Below are 12,557 nucleotides of genomic sequence, written 5' to 3'. Positions count from 1 at the left end.
GTATTGATTTTATCACTTAATTACTTGATATAATTATAAATAAGAACAAGCTTGCTGATTTTCAGTGATCCATTTATGTAAGCTATATTGCCTTTTACTCCGAAATGTAAACTGTTTCGGCGGCTAGAAGAGACTTATTTGTCTCTGGCGTTGTCCGTTTATATTCAAGTGACTCCATAAACATCCCAGTACAACTTTTGCACTCTAATACGACAAATTTCATTAAGGGATGTATGTACAAATGTGTGTGTGTGTGTGTGTGTGTGTGTGTGTGTGTGTGTGTGTGTGTGTGTGTGTGTGTGTGTGTGTGTGTGTGTGTGTGTGTGTGTGTGTGTGTGTGTGTGTGTGTGTGTGTGTGTGTAATTGTGGAAAGTGGAGTCGTTTCTCTTGTCATACAGACTTGCATATATATTTTTTATTATTCTGATTTGTTATGAACAGATCTCAATATAAAACAGATAAGGCTGTTACACTGGTCGTGTTGAAATTCTTGGCCAAATTTTATTTTGCCATTCCCAGCAGAAATTCGTTTTCACATGCCCAAACAATCGACACAATTGGTAACAATGGGTACGCCTACTTATTGGCTAAATGTATATAATATGCTTAATATCTCAACTTAAACTGTGATCATATCTATCAACACCTATGTGCCGTGTGTCGGCGTTAGCTGCATGTTCCTATGTGCCGCGGGGATCGGTGTAAGGTGAATGTTCCTATGTGCCGTGGGTTGGTTACAGGTGCATGTTCCTATGTGCCGTGGGTTGTTGTCAGGTGCATGTTCCTATGTGCCGTGGGTAGATATCAGGTGCATGTTCCTATGTGCTGTGGGTCGGTGTAAGGTACATATTCCTATCTGCCAAGGGTCGACGTTAGGTGTATGTTCCTATGTGCCGGGGGTCGGTGTTAGGTGCCTGTCCCTATTTGCCGGGGGTCGACGTAAGGTGCATGTTCCTATGTGCCGGGGCTCGGTCTTAGGTGCATGTATATATTTGCCCTTGGTTTGGATTTAGGTGTATGTTCCTATGTGCCGTGGTTTGGGGTCAGGTGCATGTTCCTATGTGCCGTGGCTTGTTGTTAGGTGCATGTTCCTCTGTGTCGTGAGTGAGTGCGTGAGTGAGTGAGTTAGTATGGTTTTACGCCGCTTTTAGCAATATTCCAGCAATATCACGGCGGGGGACACCAGAAATGGGTTTCACACATTGTACCCATGTCGTGAATCGAACCCGGGTCTTCGGCGTGACGAGCGAACGCTTTAACCACTAGGCTACCCGACCGCCCCTCCTCTGTGCCGGGGGTCGGTGCTAGGTGCATGTTCCTCTGTGCCGGGGGTCTGTGTTAGGTGCATGTTCCTCTGTGCCGTGGGTCGGTGTCAGGTGCATGTTCCTCTGTGCCGTGGGTCGGTGTTGGCTGCATGTTCCTTTGTGCCGTGGGTTGATGCTAGCTGTATGTTCCTATGTGCCGGGGGTCGGTGTTAGGTGCATGTTCCTCTGTGCCGTGGGTCGATGTTAGGTGCATGTTCCTATGTGCCGGGGGTCAGTGTTAGGTGCATGTTCCTATGTGCCGGGGGTCGATGTTAGGTGCATGTTCCTATGTGCCGGGGGTCGATGTTAGGTGCATGTTCCTATGTGCCGGGGGTCGTTGTAAGGTGCATGTTCCTATGTGCCGTGGGTCGGTGTTAGGTGCATGTTCCTATGGGCGGGGGGTCGGTGTTAGGTGCATGTTCCTATGTGCCGGGGGTCTGTGTTAGGTGCATGTTCCTATGTGCCGAGGGTCGTTGTAAGGTGCATGTTCCTATGTGCCGTGGGTCGGTGTTAGGTGCATGTTCCTATGTGCGGGGGGTCGGTGTTAGGTGCATGTTCCTATGTGCCGGGGGTCTGTGTTAGGTGCATGTTCCTATGTGCCGTGGGTCGGTGTAAGATGCATGTTCCTATGTGCGGGGGTCGGTGTTAGGTGCATGTTCCTATGTGCCGGGGGTCGATGTTAGGTGCATGTTCCTATGTGCCGGGGGTCGATGTTAGGTGCATGTTCCTATGTGCCGGGGGTCGTTGTAAGATGCATGTTCCTATGTGCCGGGGGTCGGTGTTAGGTGCATGTTCCTATGTGCCGGGGGTCGGTGTTAGGTGCATGTTCCTATGTGCCGTGGGTTGATGTTAGGTGCATGTTCTATGTGCCGGGGGCCGATGTTAGGTGCATGTTACGATGTACCTGGGGTCGGTGTTAGGTGCATGTTCCTATGTGTCGGGGGTCGGTGTTAGGTGCCTGTTCCCATGTGTCGGGAGTCGGGGTTAGGTGCAACTTCCCATGTACAGGTTGTAAAATGCAAACTTAAGGTTACTATGATATACGGGAATAGATTTTGTGTATTTCAAGGTTTGGGGATATCTTTTGCGTCACAATAATGACTATCGCGTCCTAATAACGGTGTTGCAGGAAAACATTGCATTGTTCGCTTTTTTTCTTAGCTGTGCCTACATCGTGTAAGAATACGTAGTTGCTGTGCTGGATGCTCTCAATTAAGCACAACATGTATGGGACACTTTATCTATTCCTCCTTATATATCGAGAATCTGTATTTCAAAAGTGGGAACAATGTCTTTTGTTATTTCTGTCATGAGAAAAATACTTACCATCGGATGTACCCCCAGATGAACTACCGGACGATACTCCGCCAGAACTCTCTGCAGGTCCCACGGTGGATTCTCCGTCCGATGAGAAAGTTGACTGTGTGGCTGTTGAAGTTCCTCCGGGTGACTGGGTAGTTGGTGAAGTTCCTCCGGGTGACTGGGTAGTTGGTGAAGTTCCTCCGGGTGACTGTGTAGTTGGTGAAGTTCCTCCGGGTGACTGGGTAGTTGGTGAAGTTCCTCCGGGTGACAATGTAGTTGTTGAAGTTCCTCCGGGTGACTGGGTAGTTGTTGAAGGTCCTCCGGGTGACTGGGTAGTTGTTGAAGTTCCTCCGGGTGACTGGGTAGTTGTTGAAGTTCCTCTGGGTGACTGGGTAGTTGGTGAAATTCCCCCGGGTGACTGTGTGGCTGTTGAACGTCCTCCCGGTGACTGGGTAGTTGGTGAAGTTCCTCCAGGTGACTGGGTAGTTGTTGAAGTTCCTCCAGGTGACTGGGTAGTTTTGGAAGGTCCTCCGGGTGATTGTGTAGTTGAAGTTCCTCCGGGTGACTGTGTAGTTGTTGATGTTCCTCCTGGTGACTGTGTAGTTATCGAAGTCCCCCTAGATGATTGAATGATTGTTGAAGGTCTTCCTAGTTCCAAAATGAAAATTTCCCTATTGGTTATTAAATAAACAATAAACTTGGAATAATGACTACTTTGCAAGCTTGGAAAATATATTTGGTCATTTTTTTTTACTATATATAATAATCACATATGAATGTTTCTTTATCAAAGAGGCAAGGCTATTTTCAAAAATGCTTTTTCTCTATAACATTTCAGATGTAAATGTAACACATGTTCACCTTCTGACTTGATGCATATATGTTTTCTTGCAGATTCCACGGGCACACAGAATTGTCCATTGTCGCAAACTGCAGACTTGCAAGCGTGAGTCTGTAGATGAGTGTATGTGTAACAATGAATAGATGAGGAACATGTACAACACAGTTGTATTCAGGACAATTGAAAACTGAGTATTTTCAATAAAATGAATACTTGCTGTGACTGGCAAATATCTTGCATTTTTTTTAATTTTACACGCCTTTTTGTCTTTCTAAGTCATAGATATAATGGCTGAAAGGCCGGGTTTTCAAGTTTCTTATCTGTGAACCAAAAATGAACCAAACCACACGTGCACAACTTATTTTTAATTTCATCATGAAGAACCTACTTATGTCAGCTAGTTTTGCATTAAGAAAAACACAGGCAAAAAACATATAATTTATATGTGTACACTATTAAGCTTACTACTGAACAGGGTCGGTGGTGTAGCCTAGTGGTTGAAGCGTTTGCTCGTCATGCCGAAGGCCCGGGTTCGATTCCCCACATGGGTAGAATTTTTGAAGCTCATTACTGGTGTCCCCCGCCGTGATATTGCTGGAATATTGCAAAATGCGGCATAAAACTATACTCACTAACTGCTACTGAACAGTGACAGCGGTAAAAGGAAAAATGATATCTGTCAGTTATATAAACTCTTTCGTTTATTTACAAAACACATGAATTCTTATGGCTTAAAGGGGCGGGAGCAGTGTAGACAAAAACCTTATACACTACAAGTTTCCGTTAACGAAAAACTGAGAATAGAACTGAGCGAACTTGTGAAACTACTGGTATATATGTGGTGTTGTGCTTCTCAGGTAAAGCATGGCGTTATGTGGCTTTCGAATACTATATCTTGGTTTCATATCAGCATCGTCACTGTCATAGACCTTAAAATCCCTTCCTGTAAAAATACCAACGTCTCATTTACCAATACCAACATAAGCAAGGTCTCACCGATTGAAAGGATACAGAAAGCGGATTCCCTACTGCAGCCAGGAGGGTACAAGTTCCGGTCACATGTCGGTAGTGGACACTTCGGCATCCGGTGTAATGGTGGCACAGAGAGGAACATGTTTGAAACATCCTTGTAGTGCCAGTCCACAATACCGACCCAGGTAGCTGTGGACGTCGCATGGAGTTCACATAATCATCAACGTTCAGACTGTTGACATTATTTATACACAAAAGTAATGTAATCTGAAGCACCAACATGCCTAAAAGATGGGGAAAGTGATCTCCTGAGCACAACATGTACACAACCTCCAAGCAGACAAATGCTTATGCAATCATCTGAGATAAATGAACAGCATCCTATATGCATCTGGGGCTTTGTGTCCAATTGTCAAAGAGCAAAAAGATAAGACAAAGCTGAAAATAATCAATGTCATTTCCTAGCAACTGGAAAACACGTTTATCTATAAAACAAAAGGAACATCCTTGTAGTCTTGGAAGAACGGCTATCAACTAAGGATGTAACAATACATCGGACTATCGATGTATTGCAATAGTGAGTGCCCCGATATCAATTTATCAATGGGAGTCGCTTTTTGCAATCGATAGTATCGATGTAAGTGTCCAATATCGATAGTTTCGATAGTGTACGGACTTGTTTTATTTTGTAGCACTTTAGGGTTGTCTTTATGCGTTGAAAACGTATTCTGATTGAATAGCGCACAATACAACTCGCATCCCTTCAGGGAATTCAGATGAATAAACAGATATAACAAACTTTGTCAATAAAAGAATGAAATTTGATATAAAACATCAGTAGACATGATGATTTATCATTTAAAATCAATAAAATGTATTTTCGGTTCTCCAAGGCATTGTTTTATTTTATCACGAATAATATATTCCAATCGTATTATTTTAGTTGCAGCTACTTCTATATATACTTAATATTATAAGAACCATAAGCGTAGCACTTTGGTACAGGTGGAATGCAGGATAATTTTTTACGTATAGAACAATCTGACCATTCACCGTAGGTGCTAAGCTTGAAAACTGGTATGGCAGTTAGAGTTATTTGCCCCTCCTGTCTCTTAGCAACCCAAGTTTTGTTTTGTTTGAAAGATATTCTGTGTGTCAGTGAGTTTCTATTCTAATTGTTAGGTATTGTTTTGATATAAAAAACACAAAATACATTGAGTTTATTGAGTATAAGACATGGAGAAGTTTCTCAATTACTTGATATTATTGATATAGTGCTAACTAGTGTTAACATTGTTTTGTTAAGTTAAATCAGCAGTGAAATAAGATCTTATTCTACCATGACTCCATGAATGAGTTTTGTTTCACATTTTGGTATGGTTGGTATTGTTTACAACTTGAAAATAAAACAAACTGGTAAAATTTCAAATGTTTTATTGTTTGTTAAAATATTTTATCTTAAAAGGATGAAGTAATGTTTGCCAATAGTTATTGCAATAGTATTGCAATAAAATCTCTCAATATCAATAGTTATTGATATCGCAATAGTCTTTTTGGCTCAATAGTCAGTCACCCCTACTAACAACAGCTCATTTCGTTATTTATTTAGGACTAATGATGGGTGTAATCATACGCGATCGTGGTGAAACAATGTACCTATTAAAACTGCACTTCTCCACATACCACCGTTGGGAGATCCAACTTGGTGCAAGCAAGTCAGGTCGTAGATATGCTAAATGAATGATGAAAGTCAATGACGAAGCCGGCTGTGTTGATTTTTCCATCACAAGGGATATAAGTTTAAAAAGTTCACACACAAAAGATATTTAAATCTTCTCATAAGTTCTCATTTAATTATGTGTTGATTTTGAAAGATATATCATTCAATGATACATTTTCATGTACAAAGTTAGTTATTTTGAAATACGGTCTATTTATGCTGTCTTATATCACTTCAAACGGTTTAGAGCTCTAGCTCTAATAGGCATTGATTATTTGAAACCTCTGGCTTCACCGAAACAAATTCATTAACTCTGTAGTATTGTTTAATTGACAAGGGAAATTATATGTTATTGGCTGAGGGCGTTTTTTTTATTTATGTAATTATCGGCAGTCTGGCGTCGTTCATTTATGAGCGAAATACCACTGAAGGACTTGTCACACCTTGACGAGTCCAGCATAAGTCTGTTCAAGAAATTCACAAGAGATGTATTTGACCTACCAACACTGATAGGTTGACGGAGCGTATTGGGCATATTACCCTCAATGGACACATCGTGACGGGTGAATGAGTGACTTCTATAACACATGTGTGTACGGGCCTCGATTAGGTAAATGCTTTTACCTACGCCTTGAGGGGAAACATTGTTTAAACTTTTTAATAGACCTTTTCTCTGTGATTCGTTGATGAACATATTAAGAAGACTGCAGAGGAGCCGCAAGCATTCATGGAGAAAGTTGTGACGATATTTCTTTACAAACCCCACGGGAGTACTGATAGTTAGGTCCACTGAAGCCTACAAAGACAATGCCCACAGAGAGGACTAGCTACAGAGCATGTTGGTTACTGGCAGTCACTATGTTACACTTACGTGCACACGGGTGGGCTGCACAATACGCCTACACTGTCAAAGTAGATCAACCGACTATCCTGATTATTCTACTGTTGCATCTCCAGTGTTTTCATGAATGTTTCATGTTCATTTTCGACGTGACGATTGTGGGAATGTGCGGGAAATAGTATTGAGGGAGGCATCATTATTTTAAAAGGGTTTTATATTTTGAAAGCTTTTCAATTTTATCAACATCCTTAAATAGGATGTAAGGTGAGGTGAGGTGAAATGGGGTTTAACGTCGCGTCCAAGATCATTGCACTTATATAGCGACGTGCATGTACGTCTGTGTGTTTGTGTGGCTGTTTGTACTAGTCTGGACTGATGCCGATTTATAGTGCTAGCTCAATGAGATATCATGCTGCAGTTTAACATGAATATCCCACTCAGACACAGTAAACTGACTCCGAGCCGACCAGTCCTTGTTAATGCCGAGCGCCAGACAGGGTAACAACAAGTACATCTTTTAACGTCTTTTGGTATGACGCGGCCGGGGATCGAACCCCGGACCTTCCGCTCCCCGGGCGGACGCTCTACCACTAGACCACGGAGGCGGTCAAATAGGATGTAACATAGTGTTGATATGTCATATCAGAAATAAACGACTCGTGGTCATTGTGTATCGTCCAATAAAACACTGCAGAGAGAGTAAACCACTCCGGGCTGCGCCTCTCATGGTTTATTATCCCTGCAGTGTTTTATTGGACGATAAACAAATCCTACTTGTCGTTTATTTCTTAAATCTTGGAGGAAGGTTCAGAATCTGGGCTTCAGAGATGTCTACAAACAAGAGCGTGATGTTACAGATGTTTTCGGCATATAGCAGTACTTCCATTCCTCCCATTTAACATGGCGCAAGATGATTGGATAGAGATCATGAAAGAAACTCGTGCCTTTAGACAGACAAGTGTCCCATGACTACACGACCAACACCTGGGTCGAGGACCATGCACAGTTTCGCCTTTGGACCTGGAACCACCATGACAACATCGGTCCTGTGATAAACAACCTTCTCCAGGGATGGTACTCGGGTTAGTTCAGCTATTTCTGAAACCTGTGTTAACCCTTCAGTGAACAAGTGACTATTGTTTTATCCTCCAAAGTAACATACATTAAAAGCGGCGTTAACCCCAACTCACTCACTCACTCTCTTGGGTCAGTGATGACCAATTGATTATTTGATGAAGCTGCTCAGATATCTAAAACGCGATCCTCATTTGCTTCCCAGACAGAAACTCAGAAAATGCCATCAACTCAGAATCTGAAATCTCAATCATCTGAACCAGATAGTGTTAGGGTCAGTCAAAAGGTTCAGGGCGAAGCCCATTAGACAAAAAGTGAGAAAAAGCAATTGATAAGACGGACAAAGGCACCTCAAAACTTGGAGTTGCCCTCACCGGTCTCCTCCCAATAGTAAAACAGCCCAGTTGTGAGACACCTTAAAACAACAACGTCATACCTGGTTGCACATGTTAATCAAGTAATTAACCACTATCATGAAAATGGACTTGTCTTATTATAGACAAAAGAAATGACTCAAGATGCTGGATACCCCCTTTTACTTTATTTCATTCAACATTTTAATTCATCCATCCCTTAAATCCATTGTTTTAACATATTCGTCACTTAGAGTTCAGTTAAAGTTCATATCACAGTTCACATCACAGTTCACATCGAGGTTGTCACACTGACACAACCTTAATCCATCTTCAGAAGTTTGCCAACAGCATCCAAGAACTGGAGTGATGTCTTGACACCCTGGGATAGCTGATCCTTCAGTCTGGAATGTCGATTGTCAATCTCCTTTTACACAAGCTTTCTGGCTGGTGGAGCTGCACCTAGGTCTAACTGGGTTAGCTTGGTCTTCTCAGATTTCACAATCTTCTTGATGATCTCGATGAACCTGTAGAGATTAGGATGACGATGATTCAGTGATGCATTGAGGCGACTGTGGAAACCCTCCAGGTTGTTGTTGGTTCTTGGGCCGAATGTCTGGTGATGGTTTCACAGCGAAAGAGGGTATCTGGCTTCATAATCCACCCAGTTTGTGACTATGTAGTCGTTGAATTCGTCAGCATTCGGTACATTGGGAGACTGGTTCATGGAGTCAATCTCTGGTTTTAGGGAGTTTCGGGATGGTGTGACTGCGGTGTCTGTACATGGCGCTGCCGACTGAGCTGAAGGAGGGAAATATAGCTGCAGCCTCCGGATCATGTCTCAAGACCTCGTCGTTGTAGAGGGCTGGCATAGGAGAGTTTGGTTCTTCTCTTGCTCTCTTCCTTAATCTGCCAAGGAACTGGATTCTGCTGGTGTCTCTGGTGGGTGGTTGTGTACAGTGAAATTTCTTTCAAAATATCCAACTGTTGTACATTTGCCAATGCAGGTCTTAACGGTACATCGCCAATGAGTACCAGTTTGTCTTACGTTGTTCTTGTAGTGGAGATATCCCTGAAAGAGGACCTGGAGAGTACCTCTTTGACTGGTAATGAACTCAACCTGCTGCAAACCTGCCATGATTGTGCATGAAATGTATATGTGTAATAAGTAAGTTTTAACAAAACATGCATCTCAACTTTTTAAGTAAGCTCCTACTAGCTCCTAACTCATTTATGTCCTGAGAATATTCAAACAGAATTACTGGCCTACTCTTATTAATTAATCCGCTAATCATGGGCTGTGACCATTGTTAAGTGGGTAGGCTGGCTGTGTTTGTTTAATTAATCCACCCTACTCCACTGTCTTACAATGGGTGTCTCACTAATGGGATGTCTTACTAATGGGATGTAACCCCCTCACCTGCTATGACACCTATAGAGGTTCATAATCCTTTAGAGCCTCTAGAGATGGAGATTAGCCCATCACTCCCACGCAGAGGGAATGGACATCGCTCAAGATCTCCTGTTGAACCAACATGAGCATCTCAAGTTCAATCATTCAGTGGAACTGCTATAATTTTAATGACTTACAATTACTAATACAAGATTTTAAACCATCAGCATTTTGTATTCAAGAAACTTACTTGAAATAAACAGATCAAATCAACATAAGACAGTATAATTCATATCATTACATTTCTCCTCAAGGACCTAAAGCCACTGGACGTACTTCAATCTTGGTGAGGCTTGTGAGGCTTGTTTTCCACAGCCCTGATACTCTGAATACTCAGTTTCATGCGGGGGCTGTCCGTGTGACCATGCACATTGCTTTCACCTTGTGCTCTTTGTACCTTCCTCCATCATCAACTCTTCATCAAAGTGATTTGCAGGCACTCTATGAGCAACTCCCAAAGCCCTGTATTATCATGGGACAGGAACATACACCTCTCTAGATTAATCAATAACAGATCCAGATCTACTAAATGAATTCGAATGGTCAGTCCATGTTGACCTTTGTGGAAGTGACCATTTCCCGACCGGAAGTGACCATTAGTTCCGGCTACCTATGTCCCTAAATTCCAAATATACCAAAAGCAGCATGAAAAGAAATCTTAATTTTAGATAACGGAGAAGATTATAATGAAATGTTTTCAATTCATGAGCTTCATGCTGCCCTTGGGCAAGCTCATGATACTGCTACAGGAGCTGATAACATACACTATCAACTCTTAAAACACTTACCAAATACATGTTTGGAAATCCTTCTATCAATATTTGATGAAATCTGGACATCATCATGGCATGATGCTATACTTGTTCCCATTCAAAAACCTGGACGGGATCATACTGATCCCTTTAATTACAGACCCATTTCATTGACTAGTTGCGTTTGCAAAACCATGGAACGCATGGTTAACAATAGATTAGTATGGTACCTGGAATCTAACAATTTAATTACAAATATTCAGTGTGGATTTCGGAAAAATCGAAATACTGTTGACCATTTAGTCCGGTTAGAGTCATTCGTTAAAAATGCAATAATAAACAACCAACATGCAGATTTCGAAAAAGCATACGAAACACGGTGTTTCAAAAGAGTTTTGGATTGCGAGGCCGTTTGCCTCAGTTTATATCCAAGTTTTTAACAGACAGACAATTTCGACCCTGTCTGATCATTAAAATCAGGATCAGGGTGTCCCATAAGGCAGTATTCTGTCTGTCATTTTGTTTAGTATTAAAAAAAGTAGCCTTTCCAAAGTCTTGAATGATTCCATTGATGGATCATTATTCGTAGATGATTTTAACATTTCATGTCGTGGTAAGTATATGAATACTGTCGAAAGGCAGCTGCAACTATGTTTAAATATAATTCATAAATGGTTGTTAGAAATTGTTTTTAAATTTTTAAACTCAATAACTGATTGTATCCAATTTTGTAGAAAATACAAACCTCACAGAGACCAAGAGCTAGTATTAGATGACAATCCGATTAAAGTTGTAAAGGAGGCAAAGTGTTTGGGCATCATTTTCGATCACCATTTGACCGTCTTACCCCACATGAAATATTTGAAAAATAAATGCCTGATGGCCCTTGACTTGTTGAAAGTCTTTTTAAATTCCAAGTGGGGAGGGGATCAGAAATCCCTACTCCAACTCTACAGAGCCCTTACGCGTTCCAAATTGGATTATGGATCCATCATTTATGGTGGACCCTGTAAAAGTAATTTAACAATCTACCACTAGACCACGGAGGCGGTTATATACACAAAGAAAAAAGTTAAGTACACCCTAAAATATTTTATTATTGTCCCAATATTCTAAAAAGTCATGAACCTCACAACCAAAATTAGTATGTATTCTATCTTTGATCGTTGACGTTGGTACCTCAATACCTAATACCTAGACCATTGTTAAAATAAGGTGATTGCAAACGTCGGGTTTCTAAATGTATTTAGTATGTTTTCAATGTAGACATTATGTTATTGTGAATACTTCTCTTGGTGTTGTAATTATTCAACATCTGAAGATATCAGAGGTACATGTAGGATGGTTTTCGTGTCATATTTGCAATAACAATATTCCTCAATACTTTACATGCATTCCATGTGAAAGTCCAAAGTCCAAAGTTCACATAACAGTCAATAACATTAGTGGGTGCAATAATACATATCATTTTATTTCTCTCTCAATAAGCATTTTCATCGAATCTACTGATGATTTTGGTTTATTTGTTAGTAGTGAGCTCACTGTAGGCAAACGTGGCAGTAGGTTTATAAATATGAGGAAGACCAGCATCTGACATGTTGCTTTCTCGGTTAATTTCAGATGACATTTGCTTTCCCGCAACAGTAACTGATATTTATTCATTTGTTTATTTGAAACAGCACTTAGCTACGTTCGACCTGTATGACGACGGCCTGTAAATAATCGAGTATGCGCCATACTAAACCAGTGCTTGATATCATGAACAATCCTCATGGTAGACGTCACAAGCATGTGAATGGAAGATATGGAAAAGCATAATTCGGTGAATCATGCTTGTCGTAAGCGGAGGCTAAATGGATCTGGTCAGTCTTGGTGACTCGGTTGGTTGCGTGGCGTTGTACCATGAGTGTGGGACGCTGCCCAAAACATGAATCAAAGGTTTGTG

General features: G+C 41.4%; 1 protein-coding gene across 1 annotated transcript in view; it reads right to left on the bottom strand.

Annotated features, from left to right (window-relative positions):
• Nucleotides 1-5,199, bottom strand: part of LOC125376959 (flocculation protein FLO11-like) — a 69,152-nt gene extending 63,953 nt beyond the window's left edge. The window contains exons 1-3 of the mRNA XM_048389634.1: nt 4,444-5,199; nt 3,468-3,558; nt 2,631-3,254 (exon numbers count right to left, since the gene is read on the bottom strand). Of these exons, the coding sequence (XP_048245591.1) occupies nt 2,631-3,254; nt 3,468-3,558; nt 4,444-4,740 (1,012 nt within the window). The 5' untranslated portion in view covers nt 4,741-5,199. The remainder of the gene's footprint in view (nt 1-2,630; nt 3,255-3,467; nt 3,559-4,443) is intronic.
• Nucleotides 5,200-12,557: the final 7,358 nt, after the last annotated feature.

The sequence above is a fragment of the Haliotis rufescens genome, unplaced genomic scaffold, assembly GCF_023055435.1.
Source record: "Haliotis rufescens isolate VD_foot unplaced genomic scaffold, xgHalRufe1.0.p SCAF_8, whole genome shotgun sequence".
Taxonomy (NCBI): domain Eukaryota; kingdom Metazoa; phylum Mollusca; class Gastropoda; order Lepetellida; family Haliotidae; genus Haliotis; species Haliotis rufescens.
Note: the sequence above shows the minus strand (reverse complement) of the source record. Positions and strands in the feature narration are given on the sequence as shown.